This window comes from Trematomus bernacchii, unplaced genomic scaffold (assembly GCF_902827165.1).
Source record: "Trematomus bernacchii unplaced genomic scaffold, fTreBer1.1, whole genome shotgun sequence".
Classification (NCBI taxonomy): Eukaryota; Metazoa; Chordata; class Actinopteri; order Perciformes; family Nototheniidae; genus Trematomus; species Trematomus bernacchii.
The window spans coordinates 630313-652915 of record NW_022987668.1 but is presented as its reverse complement, the minus strand read 5'-3'; the positions used below and the strand labels follow the sequence as shown (position 1 = coordinate 652915).

Sequence of the window (22603 nt, the reverse complement as noted above, 5' to 3'; positions counted from 1 at the left end):
CATTAACAACCTGTGTGTTTTCCAGCTGTGTGTGTGTGTGTGTGTGCGCAGTGGGTGTGGTGCAGGTACATGATACGCTGGCATGGTACGAGAGCATTCTGAGGTGGTACTGTTGCACTTTCTCTCATAACTGCTTAAACATTTGTGGTACATGTGCTGAGAAAACCTCAACATATGATGTGTTTCTTCCTGAAATGTAGTATTGAATACATTAAGACCCAGTTCCTGATCTCCTAATGATCCCATGTGTTCTGTAGTTCCTGGGAAAAGATTCCCGCTCTAAACTACCTGATATATAAATTGTTCTTCAGCCCTTTAAAAATGCCACGTAAAAACTGAATGTTATTCTCCTTCTGATTGTAATCTGATGCCCATGTGGAAATGCTGTTAATATGATCTAAGAATTTTACCCCTTCCTATCCAAACTTGTTTTGACCCTGTGACCCTGCTTTTTGGACTATGGATGTACATATTTGATAACAAGGCCTCACAGGCTTAGTTTTTACATGAGGAATACCGAGCTGAGTAACCAGCAGAAGGCATTTAGTTGTGCATGTAAGCTAGTACCTGGCATTTTATATACACGTACGATGCAGCTATTATATTGCCAGTTTTTTATATGTGCTTTCTTAATTTTTTTTTATCGGCTGTTTTCGCCGTATTCTAAAGCAGATTTTCCTTTGGCCTGTTAACCTTTTTTGCTAGCGTAGTATTAATGAAGATTCCAGTTAAATGCTAACCAAATTACAATATTTGAACACCCCTGACACAACGTATTAAAAATCTAGCTTTTCCCAGAACTTTTCACAAGTAAAACAACTCTAAAAAGTGCTAAAAACCTACGTCATGATGTCCATTTCTGAGTAGAAGTAGGCTAATGTTGCTAATGTATTGTGTGGTTGTAAAATCATGTTATCATTTCTATGTATTACCGTGTAACCAGCAGGGTTGTGTGTGGTAACGTCATAACAAACTGTATTGGTAACGTACACATTTTTGCTGTTTATATGAAGGCCTATTAAAAAAGTTGAGTTTTTGTATAATGAAAGTATTTGAGGTCATATATTACATATTGTACTATGATATAAGGAAATGTGTGAAACGAGTATTGGATCAAATATTATTTTCTTTCAACTGCAAAAAAGGGTAAGAGTCAGTTTGTGTTTTCTGGGATGTATCATGTCTGAGGATCATCAGGGTGTTTTCTGTTGTGACTTTGATCTTCTGGAAGTCTTTCATGTATCATGCATCATGTTGGCGGTTCGATCCACTTTCAGCTCTCTCGCCATTAAACATCTGCTCCAAAAAAAACAGGAACACTTGTAGATGTGATGCAAATTCCAGAAATATCCTGATTTTATGTCTTGGAGAATATGCATTGGACCATTGTTTACATGAAGACGTGCACTCTACCCTTGTCAGACCTCTCTTAATGTTTTTTTCTCTCCATGCTTTTGTAAAAACAGCTTCTTTGCAAACCAATAAACATCTCGTCTTGGAAAATGCTCTTATGCTCAGTGTCTGTCTGAATATCTGGCACCCACATTTGTGTTTACCGTTGCCTCAAAAAATAATGAGCTGCTCCCATATTATCCTTCCAAGATCCATTTCAATCAGGAGAGACTTCATTTTGTTTAAAGAACATTTATTGATACATGTCATATGATAAATGTTAAGTCTTTGGCGATTAGACCCCGATCCTGAAATCGTATATCTAAAGGGGGAAATTCAGCCGTGAGCATATAGGGAGCATATAGTCTCCCAATAGGAGTATAGGCAGTCATAATGAAAAATTACAGATGGGAGTGAGACTGAGAGGAGAAATTCTGCACATTTTTATTCCAGAGCTTGAATTAACCCTAAAATCTGAGTCAATCAAAGGATGTTTCATGTTTCACAGATGGCTCAGAATTGTCAGAAGAGATGTTTCCGCTCGGCAGGAGAGGAATCCCAAAATGGAGCCACAGCAGAGCCAAGATCAAAAACTCCAGCTGATCAAAGGGGAAGACAACGCTGGAGGCCTGCTTTCACCAACTGTTTGAAATAACTTTATAGAGAATCAGAAGGAACTGCCAACTGTCAGACCCCTTCATCACACTGCTCTACTGCTTCAAATGTAAATAAATTAAAAGAAAAGTGGACGTTTGTCATCATGACTCAAGCTTGTTACAGTCATAGAGCCCCCTGTCAGGCTGCTGCTTTTTGTCCAGAGGGCCTCCGCTCATAGCGACTGTCTTGGGAAATATATTTGAAGCCAAATAAAGTGTATCTGATTATTTATTTTGTCTCACTAAGGCAAGGCAAGGTACGTTTATTTATATAGCACATTTCAACACAAGGCAATTCAAAGTGTTTTACAAAAATGAAAGACATTAAGAGCATTAAGAAACATATACATACAGCCTCTCCGGTTGATATTCTGGGCTCTCAATGAAAACATCCTCCCCTCTGGAGTGACCTTCACTAGCACTTTTAAATTCGACAAGCAGGACAGCACCGTAGTCAAATCCTGCTTTTTTTAAATAAGACTATTGGCCAAGACCAAGTCGTATTTATCTTTTAAAGACCTAGAAAGGGTTATTAATGCCTTTGTTACCTCGAGACTGGACTATTGCAACGCTCTGTATGTGGGTATGGACCAGGCCTCAATTAAACGCCTGCAGCTAGTCCAAAACGCAGCTGCACGTCTTCTGACTGGCCACAAAAAGCGTGACCACATCACCCCAATTCTGGCCTCACTCCTCCATCGCTACACCCCAGCCAGAGCTTTAAGGTCGGCTGACCAGCTGTTGCTGATAGTGCCCAAGACCAGGCTCAAAACCCGAGGGCACCGAGCCTTCGCAGCAGCTGGCCCTAGGCTCTGGAACACTCTGCCCCTCCATGTGAGGTCGGCCCAGACACTAGGGGTTTTTAAATCCTCACTAAAAACACACTTCTTCTCTCTGGCCTTCTAGTCAGAGCGGAGCATGACACCTGACTATTCCCTGTGTTTTTGTTTTTTATATTTCTGTTGTAAATTATTGTCTTTTATTGTGATTGTAGTAATGTATGTGTATTACATGTACTTTGGCTCGACCAAAAATCACTTTTAAATGTGCTATATAAATAAAACTTGATTTGATTTGATTTGATTTGATATTATGAAATGACATTTAAAAACACTAATTTAAGCAACGATATAAAATGGCATTTAAAAGCAAAGATACACAAATAAGTTACATAGATACACACATCTGAAATGTTTAGGTCTGACTCTCAATCATTGCTAACTTTTTAGCATCAATAGTTTTCTATCACCTCCCTTTCTTTCTACTTTCTTGTTTAACTTGTCCTTTAGTGTTTCATGCTAAACGAACCCCCCTTAGGTCAAATGTATCTCTCCTGAGGGATGTGCAATTATACTCCTCTTTGTTTTGGAGGGTGGGGGTTAGGCCCTTTTCTCACAATGGTGAAAAGCAATGATGTTTGTACTGTAGGCTACGAGTGCCCAGTTTTGTGATATGTGTACTTTAAGTGACAATTTATATGTTCTACTTTTACCAAAGTAAGATAATAATACAGTACAGTTTCAGACTCAATATTTGTTAAATAAACTATTTTTTTCATTATGTTTTTAAAAGTGCTACGATATTGTTTTAATTCTTGGTAAACATTTTCAGAATTAGGTTTGGAGTTGTTTTGTACAGTAGCGTTGTCACCATATCTATGGTTACAAGCGTAACAAAGCTACCCGGAAGTATTAACTAACGCCTGGCCTGCCAATCAAGTTGGACGGTTGGACAGCATTTTTTCCAAAGCAAGTCGTTGTTTTGCCACTGGCATTCAGCTCACGACCACTTTAGTTCTTTATTTAAAACGTTCTGGGTCACCCTTCACATTATCTGCCAACGGTAACCGGAGCGCCATGATGTCGGCGACGCTGCTGCTCAGGCTGCGGGTCAGCGAGCGACTGGAGGCGGCTGTAGAGGAGATCTTCGGACTGGTGGAGAAGACGGTGTCGGAGTGTCAGGAGGAAGCTGTCCGCAGCAAGAGAGAAATCCTCCAGCTGAGAAAGCAGATCGAGCAGCTGACCGTCCTGAAACCGACGGTTGTATTATACTGTGCAGGTTGGTTTCATCAGACTTAGCATCAATGCTACGTTAGCATCTAGCCGGTTGCATATGGTTGTAGACAGGGCCGTCCCTGGCCAACTTTGGGCCCAAGCGACATTGTGAGATGAGGCGCGCCCCCCCCCCAACCGACAGGAGTGAAAACATTTTTTTTGGGAACAAAGTACTTTGCAAATATAATTCCTGTTTATTATTATTATCAACACAGTTACTTTTTTAGACAGTGAGGTAAATGTGCATTTATTTCGTTGAGTATGCGTTTACAGGTGAATACGTCGGCATTTCCTGCCAAATACTAGCCTCAAAAAGATTAAAATATAATGAATGCAAATAAACTACTTCTACTAATAATCATAATCAATTCAATAATATAAATACTATATTATTTTATTATAATATAGTTGTAATATAGTCAAGACAAAACATGCTTATGACATGCTCAAAAACTGATATTTCTTAAATCTGTATTCAAATGTAGTTCCCTCTGTCAGCAATGTATCAACAACTACACACACATTTCTATCAGTATTTCTCTGTGTGGTGGTTGACATGATGATGACTGTTAGGAGTTAAGGGGAGAGGCTGAGCATCACCATGAAATGTGCAAATTGACATAAAAATGAATAAAAGGGGAAAAAAATTATCCCGAAGAACTGCGCACAAGCCGAGCTCATAAGCCGAGGCCCCCTGCGCAATGTGAGGCCCCATGCAGCCTGCATGATCGGCCTGTAGGGAGGGACGGCCCTGGTTGTGGAGACCGAGGTTTTAGGTTCGATTTTCGACAGACATTCGCTCCGGACTATCGTTTGCATGGCCCTAACCCTTTTATTTATTACTTACACATGTATAATGTGGTGGACATTATGCTATACAAACTGTATAAGGTGTACTTCTTTATATAAATGTGTGTTTGTACAATGCACTCAAACGGTTTACGCAATGTGGCTGTTTGTTAACCACTTACTGACCAACCAGGCTGTGCGCCGGACACTGAGCCAAATATTCGCAGTGGCCGGTACTACAACGTCCGTGGCACACCTTATTATTGAATCTATTATTTATAAATTAGCAAGACTTGGTACAAAAAATACACTGTGTTGAAAAAATCCAGTAAGCTATAATATTAAATTGCTAAAGTGTAACGACTGTATGCAACACTTACTTTGATAATAATATTACTGAGTTGACAGATTATAACATGTGTCCTCTCTGTACTTTAGATGCCCAGCCGGTCCCTGCGCTTCCTGTTCTGGAGGAAATGGAGATCCAAGAGCAGTTGGAACAGAAGGAAGCGTATGAGTGTTTCAGCTCAGACACAGAGGTTGATTCTTCAAACAATGGTGAATCAGAACCTGTCCCTAGCTGTGAGCTGCTCACATCCTCCACGGCTGAAACTTTGAGTGTAAACCAAAGCATGAAAGAAGAGGGGAACGAAAGAGATGGATCACCGTTGCCTTCTCAGAGTCATAGCGCTGAGGTCTTAGCGCATCCGCCTCCGAGAGACAAAACGTATTGCCGTCTTTGTGGTGAACGTTTCATGAGGGATGCTCATCTTAGAAAGCATGTAGAAGAGAGCCACAAAGGGAACAAGGCCTTTAAATGCCTGGAGTGCAACAAGGAGTTTGATCAAAGGCACCACCTTATTATGCATATAAGAATTCACACAGGGGAAAAACCCTTTGCTTGTGATTACTGTGACAAATCCTTTGTTCAGAACTCTACTCGTGTTGTTCACATGAGGTTGCATACTGGGGAAAAACCGTATTACTGTAACAATTGTGAGAAAAGTTATCACACAAGTAATCATTTCAAACTTTGCGAAATGAGGAAAAAAACGCAAAATGGCAAAAGAAAAGAGGAATGTAGGTAAGGTTAACAAACCGAAGGAGTTTAAATGCCTTGAATGCAACAAGGAGTTCAATCTGAAGCACCAGCTGGTTATGCATACAAAAGTTCACTCTGATGAAAAACCCTTCAGTTGTGACGTGTGTGACAGAACTTTCAGATACAAGTTCAATTGCCTTTCTCACATGAAACGGCATACTGAAAAAAAAACATTTATTTGTGACAAATGCGGCAAGAACTTTGTGTGTAGCAAACATCTTGCATTGTGCACAGGGACAGAAAAGAAAAGCACAGATAGGACCATTCGGTGTCCAACATGTGGCAGAACCTTTTACACAGATGCAGACCTGAAGGTGCATGTGCAGGTTCACGAGTCATGGAAACTACACATCACTGAGAAACAGCAAGAACTGAACTTAGAAGAAAACTCTTAAAGCTGTGTGAGAATGTGTCTGTGTGAAAGTACTAGGATCGGCCTGGGTTATCTTTGAACTCTCACTTAAAGGTAGGGTAGGTAACCGTGCATGTCATTTGTATTTACATTCTTTTCGTTCAACATTTTTTATATTAACATTTGATCAAAATGACACTATTGTATAGAAGGGAAATAACCAAATAAAAGTTCCAAATTGTTTCATGCTAATACTTCCTGTTTCTTGATTTATTATTTCCATTGTCTTGATTTTTTCCACATTTACAGGCACAAAGACGTAAACTGACAAGACAGCACTTAATGCAAAGGAGTCCAAAACTTAAAAAATGTATATATTATAAAAAAAGGTTACTCTTCCTCATCGGTTCAGTTCTTTAGACATATCCTAATTTTTCAGGAACATGATTTATTGGAAAAATGTAATGTGTTTGTTTGATAAGCACGTTTTTTGTATTGCAAAACAAAATGCATTAGTTTGTCAAAGGTGTTTTGTATTTGTAAACCATACTGTGTTTGTTAATAAATCAGTGAGTATTAAAAAAACAAAACATGTTTAGTTTGTGGAGTTTTGGCAGGAAATTAGCTAGAATAAGGCTTCTTTTTGTATTTTTTTTTAATGTTTTTATTCATCTATTCAATGTCATACATGAACATCATACATTTGACATAGGCTACAACAGACAGTCAAGGGGCAGACAAAAAAGCAACAAGACATTACATACAGTAACTAAAGAAAAAACGGAAAGAAAAATACATTTTGATACTTCATATTAAATATTTTTTAAATATCAAATTACTTTTGATTGCCTTATTCCTAATGTTTTTAATAGTGCTAATATATTGTTTTGGAGTCAGCCCATTTCTATTTAAGGATATGAAATTTCCCTAAAAATACAATTAACATAGATAAGGCTCATGGGCGGCGCCAGGATTTTTTTGCTGCAGTAGCTTAGCAGTTGCTATATGACAGCACGGCGTTGCTAGTTAATTTTCAAAATAAATAAACAAACAATACCAGTGGGCCAAGCACGAGCCTATTCATATTGTAGCGTTCACCGCTATTCAAGATCACAGATCACGAGCCTTCAATGTCGAAAACGTTCTCTTTATTTTATGGTATTGACGGCCACAGCCACGCCTTACAGAGCCAATCAATAGTATAACACTCATTATGACTTTTCCCCACACTCGAACACAACTCCTACCGTCTCGTACTCCCTACACACACACCGGAAAACGCACACACACACCTGGAAGGGGCGGTCTCTCCCTAACTCCCGCCAACAACATTGCCTAAATAACTTTACAAATGTACTAAACTGTGCACATCTGATAACTGAAATAACTATTAACTTGGACACGCTACAATATTATCATTAATATTTACATTAAAACATTCCTTTGACACTTATAACATTACTTTGCAAGGTAAGCACAACCAAAATAAGTTTGTAAAAGCAGAATTTGAACACTGTTTCTCTGCTCCTATATATACAATGTATGTGTATAATACCATTACACCCTAAGCGTACACAATAGCGATCGTTCACTGTTTCAACTGGCATGCTGTGGCATTTAACCTCATCACCACACCGCAAACAGACACACACACACACAAACACACACACACACACACACACACACACACACACACACACACACACACACACACACACACACACACACACACACACACACACACACACACACACACACACACACACACACACAGGGTTGTCCGGCTGGACCGGCTCCATTGGAGATCGCGGCCGTTTACGCTGCCTTGTGAGTCAGATCTTTCCATTTTCGATCTGTGTTCACATACTGAGAATTATAACAACATTAGCCAAGTAACAGTTCGCGCTTTAACTTACAATGACCCCTGATAGATCTCGCGAGAATGTGTATAAATATATATAGATACATTTTCATAACAAAACAATGGGGCTGCTAAGCCGTTGCTAGGCCAATTGTTGGAGTTGCTATAGCAACTCCAAGCTACCCCCTGGCGCCGCCCCTGATAAGGCTACTGTTTGTTTTTGCTCATTAGCGGTACGTCATGACGTCGAACCGGAAGTACAAACTTACGGTTAGTTTACTTTAAACAGTCAGGCAGTTGGTACTTGAAACCATAGATATATGTGTTTATATATATCTATGCTTGAAACGGCTGATATTTAGGTCACGTAGTTCATTTTAAAGTGTCTGTTCCGCCCATAACATTTGCTGTCAGAGCTGTCAAGCGTAACAAAGCTAGTGGGACGTTGACTCGGAAGTATTAACTAACGCCTGGCCTGCCAATCAAGTTGGACGGTAGCACATGGATTTTAAGTCAATATATGAAAGTAAATCAAGAAATGAAGCAAACAAGTTGATCTTCAAATTCCTCAAAAGCACTGGTCTGAGGACAAGGATTTAATATAAACATTTAATAAATCAACAGTAGGTGGCGATATATGCTCCAAGTGGAAGCGATTCGCCATTAAAGAGAAGAAGAAGAAGAAGTTGGACGGTTGGACAGTTGGACAGCATTTTTTCCAAAGCAAGTCGTTGTTTTGCCACTGGCATTCAGCTCACGACCACTTTAGTTCTTTATTTAAAACGTTCTGGGTCACCCTTCACATTATCTGCCAACGGTAACCGGAGCGCCATGATGTCGGCGACGCTGCTGCTCAGGCTGCGGGTCAGCGAGCGACTGGAGGCGGCTGTAGAGGAGATCTTCGGACTGGTGGAGAAGACGGTGTCGGAGTGTCAGGAGGAAGCTGTCCGCAGCAAGAGAGAAATCCTCCAGCTGAGAAAGCAGATCGAGCAGCTGACCGTCCTGAAACCGACGGTTGTATTATACTGTGCAGGTTGGTTTCATCAGACTTAGCATCAATGCTACGTTAGCATCTAGCCGGTTGCATATGGTTGTAGACAGGGCCGTCCCTGGCCAACTTGGGGCCCCAAGCGATTGTGAGATGAGGCGCGCCCCCCCCCCCCCCCCCAACCGACAGGAGTGAAAACATTTTTTTTGGGAACAAAGTACTTTGCAAATATAATTCCTGTTTATTATTATTATCAACACAGTTACTTTTTTAGACAGTGAGGTAAATGGTAAATGTGCATGTATGTCGTTGAGTATGCGTTTACAGGTGAATACGTCGGCATTTCCTGCCAAATACTAGCTTCAAAAAGATTAAAATATAATGAATGCAAATAAACTACTTCTACTAATAATCATAATCAATTCAATAATATAAATACTATATTATTTTATTATAATATAGTTGTAATATAGTCAAGACAAAACATGCTTATGACATGCTCAAAAACTGATATTTCTTAAATCTGTATTCAAATGTAGTTCCCTCTGTCAGCAATGTATCAACAACTACACACACATTTCTATCAGTATTTCTCTGTGTGGTGGTTGACATGATGATGACTGTTAGGAGTTAAGGGGAGAGGCTGAGCATCACCATGAAATGTGCAAATTGACATAAAAATGAATAAAAGGGGAAAAAATGATCCCGAAGAACTGCGCTGAGAACTGCGCACAAGCCGAGCTCATAAGCCGAGGCCCCCTGCGCAATGTGAGGCCCCATGCAGCCTGCATGATCGGCCTGTAGGGAAGGACGGCCCTGGTTGTAGAGACCGAGGTTTTAGGTTCGATTTTCGAGAGACATTCGCTCCGGACTATCGTTTGCATGGCCCTAACCCTTTTATTTATTACTTACACATGTATAATGTGGTGGACATTATGCTATACAAACTGTATAAGGTGTACTTCTTTATATAAGTGTGTGTTTGTACAATGCACTCAAACGGTTTAAGCAATGTGGCTGTTTGTTAACCACTTACTGACCAACCAGGAAGTGCGCCGGACACTGAGCCAAATATTCGCAGTGGCCAAACGGCGGTACTACAACGTCCGTGTCAGTCCGTGACATCACTGGGCCCAACAATACTTTCCCCCATTGACTTGTATTGGGAAAGAGACGTCTGTAAATCAGCGGATCATTTTTACTACCTGGCACGAACACTTGTATAGCCCTTATTGAATCATTAGGTCTTAAAAGTTGTTAAATGCGCTGTATCGAGTTCTGATAATACATCCATGACCCCAAACACGCCACCGCACACACCTATTCAAATTGCTTTATTAGCATGACCATAATGATATACAGTATTACCTTATTGCCTTATCATTTACCAAATGATCTCCACAAAGAAAGTCAATCTACTCAATAAGTTCATTTTGAGTATTTATTACGATCAAACAAACAAGCTATCTGCAGAAAGACCCAAAATCACATAATTTGAGAGAAAATAGTTTCAAATTGTTCAATAGGTGTCGTGTGACCTGTTGAACTTTGTACAATAGCTTCCACTATATTAGACCCATGACCTCAAAATCAATCCAGTATTGTATTAGACGAGTAGGGCACACCTCTTATTATTGAATCTATTATTTATAAATTAGCAAGACTTGGTACAAAAAATTCATGGTGTTGAAAAAATCCAGTAAGCTATAATATTAAATTGCTAAAGTGTAACGACTGTATGCAACACTTACTTTGATAATAATATTACTGAGTCGACAGATTATAACATGTGTCCTCTCTGTACTTTAGATGCCCAGCCGGTCCCTGCGTTTCCTGTTCTGGAGGAAATGGAGATCCAAGAGCAGTTGGAACAGAAGGAAGCGTATGAGTGTTTCAGCTCAGACACGGAGGCTGATTCTTCAAACAATGGTGAATCAGAACCTGTCCCTAGCTGTGAGCTGCTCACATCCTCCACGGCTGAAACTTTGAGTGTAAACCAAAGCATGAAAGAAGAGGGGAACGAAAGAGATGGATCACCGTTGCCTTCTCAGAGTCATAGCGCTGAGGTCTTAGCGCATCCGCCTCCGAGAGACAAAACGTATTGCCATCTTTGTGGTGAACGTTTCATGAGGGATGCTCATCTTAGAAAGCATGTAGAAGAGAGCCACAAAGGGAACAAGGCCTTTAAATGCCTGGAGTGCAACAAGGAGTTTGATCAAAGGCACCACCTTATTATGCATATAAGAATTCACACAGGGGAAAAACCCTTTGCTTGTGATTACTGTGACAAATCCTTTGTTCAGAACTCTACTCGTGTTGTTCACATGAGGTTGCATACTGGGGAAAAACCGTATTACTGTAACAATTGTGAGAAAAGTTATCACACAAGTAATCATTTCAAACTTTGCGAAATGAGGAAAAAACGCAAAATGGCAAAAGAAAAGAGGAATGTAGGTAAGGTTAACAAAACGAAGGAGTTTAAATGCCTTGAATGCAACAAGGAGTTCAATCTGAAGCACCAGCTGGTTATGCATACAAAAGTTCACTCTGATGAAAAACCCTTCAGTTGTGACGTGTGTGACAGAACTTTCAGATACAAGTTCAATTGCCTTTCTCACATGAAACGGCATACTGAAAAAAAAACATTTATTTGTGACAAATGCGGCAAGAACTTTGTGTGTAGCAAACATCTTGCATTGTGCACAGGGACAGAAAAGAAAAGCACAGATAGGACCATTCCGTCTCCAACATGTGGCAGAACCTTTTACACAGATGCAGACCTGAAGGTGCATGTGCAGGTTCACGAGTCATGGAAACTACACATCACTGAGAAACAGCAAGAACTGAACTTAGAAGAAAACTCTTAAAGCTGTGTGAGAATGTGTCTGTGTGAAAGTACTAGGATCGGCCTGGGTTATCTTTGAACTCTCACTTAAAGGTAGGGTAGGTAACAGTGCATGTCATTTGTATTTACATTCTTTTCGTTCAACATTTTTTATATTAACATTTGATCAAAATGACACTATTGTATAGAAGGGAAATAACCAAATAAAAGTTCCAAATTGTTTCATGCTAATACTTCCTGTTTCTTGATTTATTATTTCCATTGTCTTGATTTTTTCCACATTTACAGGCACAAAGACGTAAACTGACAAGACAGCACTTAATGCAAAGGAGTCCAAAACTTAAAAAATGTATATAATAAAAAAAGGTTACTCTTCCTCATCGGTTCAGTTCTTTAGACATATCCTAATTTTTCAGGAACATGATTTATTGGAAAAATGTAATGTGTTTGTTTGATAAGCACGTTTTTTGTATTGCAAAACAAAATGCATTAGTTTGTCAAAGGTGTTTTGTATATGCAAACCATACTGTGTTTGTTAATAAATCAGTGAGTATTAAAAAAACAAAACATGTTTAGTTTGTGGAGTTTTGGCAGGAAATTAGCTAGAATAAGGCTTCTTTTTGTATTTTTTTTAATGTTTTTATTCATCTATTCAATGTCATACATTTGACATAGGCTACAACAGACAGTCAAGGGGCAGACAAAAAAGCAACAAGACATTACATACAGTAACTAAAGAAAAAACGGAAAGAAAAATACATTTTGATACTTCATATTAAATATTTTTTAAATATCAAATTACTTTTGATTGCCTTATTCCTAATGTTTTTAATAGTGCTAATATATTGTTTTGGAGTCAGCCCATTTCTATTTAAGGACATGAAATTTCCCTAAAAATACAATTAACATAGATAAGGCTACTGTTTGTTTTTGCTCATTAGCGGTACGTCATGACGTCGAACCGGAAGTACAAACTTACGGTTAGTTTACTTTAAACAGTCAGGCAGTTGGTACTTGAAACGGCTGATATTCAGGTCACGTAGTTCATTTTAAAGTGTCTTTTTCGCCCATAACATTTGCTGCCTGAGCTCCATGATGTCGTCGACGCTGCTGCTCAAGCTGCGGGTCAGCGAGCGGCTGGAGGCGGCTGTAGAGGAAGTCTTCGGACTGGTGGAGAAGACGGTGTCGGAGTATCAGGAGGAAGCTGTCCGCAGCAAGAGAGAAATCCTCCAGCTGAGAGTGCAGATCGAGCAGCTGACCGTCCTGAAACCGAGAGTTATATTACTTAGCGCAGGTTTGTGTTAGCAAGCATTAATGTTACGTTACCTTCTGCTGGTATTTGTTGAAAGGCTGACTTTTTTTCAGTAGCAACCCTGTCATGTGACCCGTGAACTACGAATCAATGCAGCATTGTATAGAGTGGCGAAGTCCCTCCCACTTACTTCCGGGGTATGGGACCTTATTTCGGAAAAATTATGCATTGAAGTCAATGGGGAGAGAAAACTTATCTTTCGATCCCGTTTGAATTGTGCCATGAATTACACATATGATGTTTGTCAATCTTAAAAAATAATTTCCATGTCAAAAAAGTCACAGTTTGTCTTAAAACTGTTGAAATATAAGACTTTGAAAAATACGAAACTAGAAAGACTACAAATCCCAGAGTCGCGTAAGTGATGTCACAATTGAGACACTACGATACACGTATAATACCGTATATATACGATCAGCGCCATATAGATAGAATCTATCTATATGGCGCTGGCTAAGATAAGATAACTTTGTGCCTGTGTGCTTAGTACCAGGTTGTTATTATACCAGCAATGGGTCTTGCTCGTTCTTTCGCTTCCCGTCTGATGAAAGAGGAGTGTGTGGATCAAGTTAGCTACCTAGCTAGTAGCTAGCACGTTAGTTAGCATTACAGCCTTGTCATTTTTATTAGCCTTAACATGAAGTAACATTAAGTAACCCAAAATGTTAAACAGTAAGAGTAGTAGTCATATTTCGTGAACCCTTTGAATAGTACTGTCACCGGTGTGATCATTCTATAATACACAATTTAAGCCCGGGGGAGAAATGCTAACGCTAACGCTAGCGATCTTCTCTACTTCATGCTATCTGCACAAATGGTTGACATTAAACATTAAAACGACCAGGCAGTTCAGAGAGAATCAAAGGAAGGAAGGAAGGCAGGCAGCTTTGCATGACATTCTTCAGGACGTGTTTCATTGTAGTGATAGTGAGGGTAGTCTCTTGTGTTGACAAGACAGTAGTGACGGCCATCTTGGTGACGTGTGTTGTTGACCAGAGATCAGATGTAGTTCTTTGAGCGTTTCACACAAACAAATGTGTTACTTCACAGTTTTACGACACATTTTTTTTTTTTTGACTTGCAAAATTATCTTTTAAATTGACAAACAACATATGTGTAATTCGTGGCACAATTCAAACGGGATCGAAAGATAATCTTTCTCTCTCCATTGACTTCAATACATAATTTTTCCGAAATAAGGTCCCATGGAGGTCCACCGGAAGGGGAGGGACTTCGCCACTCTATAGAGCAAGTCAAAAAAAAAAAAATGTGTCGTAAAACTGTGAAGTAACACATTTGTTTGTGTGAAACGCTAAATGAACTACATCTCTGGTCAACCACACACGTCACCAAGATGGCCGTCACTACTGTCTTGTCAACAAACGATTGACTATCACCACAATGAAACACGTCCTGAAGAATGTCATGCAAAGCTGCCTGCCTGCCTTCCTTTGATTCTCTCTGAACTGCCTGGTCGTTTTAATGTTTAATGTCAACCATTTGTGCAGATAGCATGAAGTAGAAAAGATCGCCGATGCTAACGTTAGCGTTAGCATTTCTCCCCCGGAATTAAATGGTGTATTATAGAATGATCACACCGGTGACAGTACTATTCAAAGGGTTCACGAAATATGACTACTACTCTTACTGTTTAACATTTTGGGTTACTTAATGTTACTTCATGTTAAGGCTAATAAAAATGACAAGGCTGTAATGCTAACTAACGTGCTAGCTACTAGCTAGGTAGCTAACTTGATCAAGCCACTCCTGGTCGTTTCATCAGACGGGAAGCAAAAGAACGAGCAAGACCCATTGCTGGTATAATAACAACCTGGTACTAAGCACACAGGCATCTTGTTAAAGTTATCTTATCTTAGCCAGCGCCATATAGATAGATTATATCTATATTGCGCTGATCTTAGGTATCTGAATGGTGGAGGTAAACAATTGTGACATCACTTACGCGACTCTGGGATTTGTAGTCTTTCTAGTTACGTATTTTTCATAGTCTTATATTTCAACAGTTTTACGACAAACTGTGACTTTTTTGACATGGAAATGATTTTTTAAGATTGACAAACATCATATGTGTAATTCATGGCACAATTCAAACGGGATCGAAAGATAAGTTTTCTCTCCCCATTGACTTCAATGCATAATTTTTCCGAAATAAGGTCCCATACCCCGGAAGTAAGTGGGAGGGACTTCGCCACTCTATTACTACACTGGACGAGTAGGACACAACTCTCTTTTTATAGGTTTTTAGTCTACCTTCTATATCAATATTTTAAGGAGAAACCAGCATTTTATTGTTCTCATTTCTTTTTTTATCATGTGACCCAGTGACTCTAAATCAATGACTTATTATTACTACACTGGAAAAGTAAGAATTAAGTATTTGTATTGGATTTTAGTACTATTTTACATGAATACCTTATTGGAAACATGTGCATTTGCTTCATTGAAAAGTCTCCTTTCTTTTTAATAGCTTTGTCATGTGACCCAGTAACTCCAAATCATTGTATTACTACATTAACTCTTGCATTTGTTCAATAGCTTCCATATCAAGTAACATTATGACTCCTAATAGATGTAGCATAGAGCTAACCGTCCTCTGTCCCGCCGACAGTGCATGCATGTGTACATTTGTTTGTGTAAGATATTAAGGTTCAAGGTTCTTTATTTTGTCATACGAGGGTCATTCACCAAGTTATAACAATAACATGTGTTTTCTCTGTCTGTTTAGACACCCAGACGATCTCTCAGGAGATTTTGCCTTCACAAAAACCAGAACAGCTGCCGCCGAATGTGGAGGAAAAGGAGATCTGTGATTCTCTTCAGATCAAGGAAGAGCAGGCGGACTGTTGTATCGCTCCAGACATCGCTATCAATGTTCTAGACACACAGGCTGATCCTTCCTACAGTGATACACATCATAAAACAGAACCAGCTACAAACTGTCAACTGCTCCCACCTTCCCCGGCTGTAACATCTATCGTAAGCAAAATCACAGACAACACATTTGACCAAAGGAATGGTGTATCATTACCTCCTCGCAGTCAAAAGGTGAATCGGTGGATCCTCCCAGCCCTTAACAATTGTTCTTCCAAGGATGTCAACATCAGACTCATGGATACTACAACAACGGCTCCAAATGACACCCAGCTGTTTCCCACCTACAGCTCTATCACTGTGACATTAAACGATGATTGCAATGGGAACGCCAGCTCAGGCTCGTCCTCCTGTGCTCCGATTCACAGTGACTCTGCTTTTATGGAGCAGGAACAAACCCAGAAGGATGACAGGACTTGCCCATTTTATGGCAAAGATTTTAACACGGACTCTGATCTGATCAAACACGTCGACAAGGTTCACATGACCACGAAGGCTTTCAAATGCCCTGAATGTGACAAGTCGTTCGTCGGTAGGTTCCTACTGACTGCGCATTTGAGAATTCACACGGGTGAAAAGCCATACAAGTGTTCTTACTGTGCGAAATCATTTGCTCAAAGATCAAATCTCAATGTTCACACGAGGATGCACACAGGGGAAAAGCCATATTTTTGCAATACATGTAGAAAAAAGGTCGCCAGTACCAATCATCTAAAAAAATGTCGTGCGAAAGATCTCAAATTTCTCTGTTTAAAGTGTGATCAAAGATTCCTCACATATACAAAACTGTGGAATCATGACCAGAACCATAAAGCCAGCACATCCCATACTCATTAGTTTTGACATTTGATAATAATACATTTTATTTGTATAGCACACTTTAAAAACAACGTCATCTCAAGGTGCTTCAAAGTTATATAAAAAAAAGTTATAATTTGTTCTTTATCATTGTTTTGCCACACATGTACACACCTCTGTCCTCGCTGAATGTGCTTGAAGTTAATAAGAACTGATAACATTAGTTTGTTGTTATTATTTTGAGTCAAGTGATCAGAATCTGGAATGCAACAATTTATAAAAAGGAGTTTGTTTGAAGGACAGTCATTATTTAAGTATGTAAACAAGGATTGAATACTGATGTAAAGCTTGTCACTTGAAAACATGTAAGGACACATAGCATCTAGACAATAAATACATATCTGAAGAAGGATTCACAATACATTTAGACCTAAGAATAACATTGTAAACATTACTCGTTTGTCAAAGCGAGATTCTTGAGAATGACAAAATGCAGATCAAATTATCTTGTGTCATAATTTGTTTTTGTTTTCTCTGTTGAAGGTTTTTTGTTCCGTTCATTTGAGATCTTGAACCACTTTCCTCCTGATCTGTATAATGCCTGTTTCTGCTCATGATTGTCTTGTTATTCTTTTCAAATGAATAAAATAATTTTGTGTATTTTGAAATGATAACGAATTGTGTGTGATACTTGTAGACACTTAGTAGTAAATAGGGCTGCACGATTTGGGGAAATAATCTAATTGCGATTTTTCTGACGGATATTGCGATTCGATTTGCGATTTTGGTTTTAAGCGACCCAACGGAAGTTTATTGTAAAATGCGGCCATATCTCCGGCTAGAAAGGTCGTATCAACGTGTCTCTAGCACCCCGAGCTACGAGTGAAAGAACTAAACTTACATGAAACTTCCGTTGGGTTGCGTTAAAGTCAAGCTTCAGTTTAAGATTCACCCTGTAATAGATGTCAAACATGTGATGGAGCATTACTAACCTGACTCAGATGGTTTTGGCAGGTGATTGGATCAATCTGTCTATCACCTTCTATCATGGGCCACTTCTGATTGGTTAACAATGGCTGGTACATGTGGAGCACAGCACTTCTGATTGGTGTGGATGACTGACACACAAGAAAAAAAAGTTTTTAAAAATCGTGATTTTTAATTGCCTCATTTCAAATCGATTAATCGTTCAGCCCTAGTAGTAAACCATAGACTGTATATATAAATGGACGTAGGGTCCGTGACGTCACCCATAGGATTCTGCAGAGTTGCCGAGAAGCCCTTAGTAGGCGGAGTCGGCCACTAACGGCTCGACAGTGACGTCTGAGTCTAACTCCCGCCTGCTACATCCTGCTCCAAATAAGGGCAAAGAGGCGGAGCCGAGGCGGGACCTTCTGCCTCCAGCTGGGAAGTAACAGAGCTAGCTCAAGCTAAGAAGCTAAGCTAACATGCTTCCCCATCAGCACACTGCCGTCACATTTTACGTTTCTAAGGTAAGCGGACATGAAACTATTCAGCAAAACTATAAATAATAATCTAAGTTATTGAGTTTTTAGCATAATACTTCAGAATCTTAAAATCCCTTAACGTTTGTATGCAATGTGCTAAATGCAACACTGGAATCAAGCAAATATTAATATGTTTGCATGACATTAGTTATTTATATTTTGCTATCACTTAATTATACGTTTAATACATTTAAGTTAAGCTAAGGTGCATGTGATGGTAGCTAGTTAGTGCTCTTACCTGTGAGGCCTCCTCCAAACAGCATTATAACCAGACTGTATCATTACAACTATAAGTACCAATTCTAGATCCTTGACTTTAGACAAACAATTCAAAAGACAAAATGTATTTAAAGACCAATCTTTATTTGAAGGTGCCTCTTAACCTGGGATATTAGTTATACAGTAATAGTATTGACAATCTAAAAAAACTGAGCAACTCAACAGTCAACTTTATATTTCTTATTGTCTAAAGCATTTATTATTTTCATTTTCCCCTCATATTCAGTGTGGACGGATTGAGACAGCGTGGTGTCCAGAGAGCTGCAGAGACTTCAGGGAGAAACCTCCGTGTGATGGACGTCCTGTCTGTTGGTTTGGCCGGAGAGGACTGAGGGTCTTTCCTCAGCGAGGAGGACCAGGCCTGATGGAGGAGCCCATGCATAGCTGATACCACCTGATCAGGCCTAGTCTGTCACTTTATTTGACTAAATGTGTTTACTTATACATTTAATAGGTTTACACCTTCTGTCCATATGTGCTTTTTTATTTAAAACATGTTTGATTAACTTTTGGTTCAGATTTCAATAAATTGAATTTGTATTTGCACTCCTTTTGTCCATTATTCTTACTGAAAATGTTAGATTACACATTCACATCCGACTGAAGATTGGCCCCATTTATTTGCGTTGCAAACTCTGCGGTACAAGGTACATGTTGTGAAGCTCATAAAGTGAGGCAAATAGAATTAATCAGCTGATGGAGTGTAGATGTGGAAATAGGTGCATTCGATCAGCTGACTTCACAATAAAAGTAGTTTCTTAGTGAATGTCCTGTACTGGTCTTAACATCTCATAACAATAGCTTTTAATTTTCCTATTGGATGTTCTTCTTGACCCTCAGAGAAGGAGAAAATGTTGAGTCGTGTCTTTCAGGCATGTCCTTTCCTAACAAAAATTACAGGAAACATAAAACATATTATTGCAGAACAAGTGTGTTATTTATGAAAGAGGTGTGTTTGTGTTTAGGGGCTGTAGATATAATTATTTTGTAATTGTAATGTTTTATTTTATTTCAACAGTGAGCTACAAAGACAATCAGATTATGAATGAACAGTATGAAATTCATCAACATTGAAATATATTTTATTATCAAAATAATATTTAACTGTTATCAAAACTTAGTGCAACTGTAGAAGCTTGCTCTGTTCTCTCACTGAAATCATAACTTTTACCACGTTTTTTTACAGACAATATTGAGAGATAAATAGCAGTTGTCACTAATAGCTTTGCCTTCAATACCTTAAATTAGAAAGCTGACAGTCATATTGCTTGTTAACATCTAAATGTAACCCTTTGCATGGAAAAAACCCTCAACTTCACTGATGTGTAGGTGATCTAGTATTTAGTATTGTTTAATGGAATGTATATCAGTGTATTAAAGTCAATACTTCATTTATTTAAACCAATATCTTTCTTGATTCTTTGTACAGTATGAAAAAAGAGTATTTGTACCTGTGCTGAAGTTCACTGCTGTGAGGAGTCCAGTTCTGTCTCTCACTCTCTGGTCCATCCTGTCTGCATCACCTGGAAACTTTAAACAAACAGATATATATGTAAAGAACCATGTGTACAAACAATATAACTTATTCTCTTCTGTTGAACATGTTGGATTGTGTATTGTCCGAGTCAGGGTTCTTTTTATTTTACTGTAACTTTGGAAGTTGTGTTACCAATGCTGTTGTGTTACTGTTTATTTGATACCAATTTGGTAATGCACATTTCCTGCTGAAATACATGCATACCAAGTTACTGCGTGGCACTTTGGTTTTGATAAAACAGTGTAGTTCCACTATATAAACGTTACATTCATAATCAAACGAGACAATCTGCAAGATAATGAGCTATTTGTTGTTATTTTTAATGCTTGTCCTTCACACGTTAATCAAATAAAATAAGTACCGATACATAGCAGAACAATTGTGGCGATGTTCAGCTTAATAAGCCTTGTTCAACATAATTCATTTAGCTAATACTACAGCGGGCTGCAGGCGAACCAAGTCTGCGTTTCGCTGCATTCCTTGATCTCCAGTTATAATGCCGGACTCCGCCGCCGGCCGAAGCTAACGGAGCCGCCGGGACGCGCTAGCGAGCTAGCCCCCTGCGGCTCCGTTAGCTTCGGCCGGCGTGGACTCCGGCGGCCACCACTGGGATAATTGGGTCCCCTTTTAACATTTGCTCCCGTTTAGCATTATGGGTGTCACAGCCATATACTATAAAAGGCTGAATCATAAACTAAACTGTATATATATATATATATACACATGTATAAAGGGTTGCGTCCTTAGCTGGCTAATAAGCTACATAATAAGCTACATAACAAGCTAAACTAACAAGCACACAAACACCTGCTAACGGGATTAACATGTATAATATTATCATTTTACTCACCGAAAAAAGCTGAGAGTAGACTTCTTGGAAGGTCTGTTAGTACATTCAAGCGCACAGCACTACATTTCAATTGTCTGGTATTTGTAACAATATTCCCTAAAAGGCACAATCACCACGAACACGGCTAAAGGGTCAAGTACAGCAACTACAACTAACGTTGTAGCCTAGCAGAGTGGACAAATTGCTGTTAGCTGACAGTGAGGCACGTACCTGTCCATCAAAGTGACCACGCCCTAATTTATGCAAAAACTTTAAGACCTAATATAAATAAAAGGGTCGTGTTAGAAAACAATTCACTCATAGATCCATAATCATGAAGGTGGAATCTAACTATATTCATAATAATATTTATTGGATCCATAGGTAGAAACATGTTTTTTTAGGCTGTGAAATTGGGCATTTTAACATGGGGCTCTATGGAAATTGCTCCTTTCTGCAGTCAGCGCCTATCGGCCAATATATGAACTGCAGTTTGTGGCACTTCCGCATTGGCGTCCCGGCTCTTCCCCAGAGTTTGCCGCTTGTAGTAAACCTGTAACAATGAAAAGCATGGATCCAGCAATCATCCGTATTGTTACTTTTTGAATCACAGTACACAAACACGCAGCCGTCAGATACATTTAGAGAGGTACAAACATTTCAGTACATTTTCGCCGCTTCATAACAGTAAAACTGGAGAAATAACTAATACAAGTGATGTCAATTGAACTGGAATACGTATGAAGGAGGAACACTGGGATTTTCTGATTACGTTTTTGCTAAATCTCAATTATATCAAGGCATTACAGGCAGAATTACACTCAAACATTTTATTATATAATATATCCATATATGCTGCTTAACTAGGACCATCACTCTTTGTTAAGACAATACGTTCTTGTTTAAATGTCTGTTTTTTAGTGTTGTTTTTGTCTTTAGAATCTGTTAGTGCGTCAACAACAAACAACAATTCACATTTTTAATTTCTGAAATATGCCATTAAGCTTGCTTTGTAATACAAAAAGAAAGAATATTATAGGCTATAACCAACATACAATAAAAATAAAAATAGATAGGTAGAAAGTAAAGATCGTCTATTTTGAAGAAGAGTGACCTCATGGACTCAAAACATTAACCCGATTTTGTTTTTGTTTGTTTGTTTGTTTGTTTTGCTAGCATGAGTGGGGATGAAATATAATTGAATGACAACCACTTGTCATTAACACTGTTGTTCTCTAATGTATTTATTTCTCTTTCATATATATATTTCTTTTTTATGTATGTTCATTATTTGGTATTACCTCATTTCATATTATTTTTGGAGCAAGTACATTTTTGGCGTCACGCTGAAATGTTGAATGCATTATAATTAAGCCCCTACACATCCAGGAGAATAGAAACATCCCCAA

At 38.9% G+C, this 22603-nt stretch overlaps 3 protein-coding genes across 3 annotated transcripts; all 3 read left to right on the top strand.

Moving 5' to 3' along the window:
• Positions 1-3737: 3737 nt before the first annotated feature.
• Positions 3738-6935, top strand: LOC117487264 (zinc finger and SCAN domain-containing protein 2-like). The gene is made up of 2 exons (XM_034135955.1): positions 3738-4106; positions 5330-6935. The coding sequence occupies exons 1-2, from the start codon at positions 3905-3907 to the stop codon at positions 5977-5979; spliced, it is 852 nt and encodes a 283-aa protein (XP_033991846.1). The 5' UTR covers positions 3738-3904; the 3' UTR covers positions 5980-6935.
• Positions 3742-12272, top strand: LOC117487266 (gastrula zinc finger protein XlCGF57.1-like). The gene is made up of 3 exons (XM_034135956.1): positions 3742-3775; positions 8909-9239; positions 11004-12272. The coding sequence occupies exons 2-3, from the start codon at positions 9038-9040 to the stop codon at positions 12059-12061; spliced, it is 1260 nt and encodes a 419-aa protein (XP_033991847.1). The 5' UTR covers positions 3742-3775; positions 8909-9037; the 3' UTR covers positions 12062-12272.
• Positions 12273-12695: 423 nt separating this feature from the next.
• LOC117487261 (zinc finger protein 836-like) lies at positions 12696-17709 on the top strand. Its single transcript, XM_034135952.1, has 2 exons — positions 12696-13333; positions 16098-17709. The coding sequence occupies exons 1-2, from the start codon at positions 13132-13134 to the stop codon at positions 17078-17080; spliced, it is 1185 nt and encodes a 394-aa protein (XP_033991843.1). The 5' UTR covers positions 12696-13131; the 3' UTR covers positions 17081-17709.
• Positions 17710-22603: the final 4894 nt, after the last annotated feature.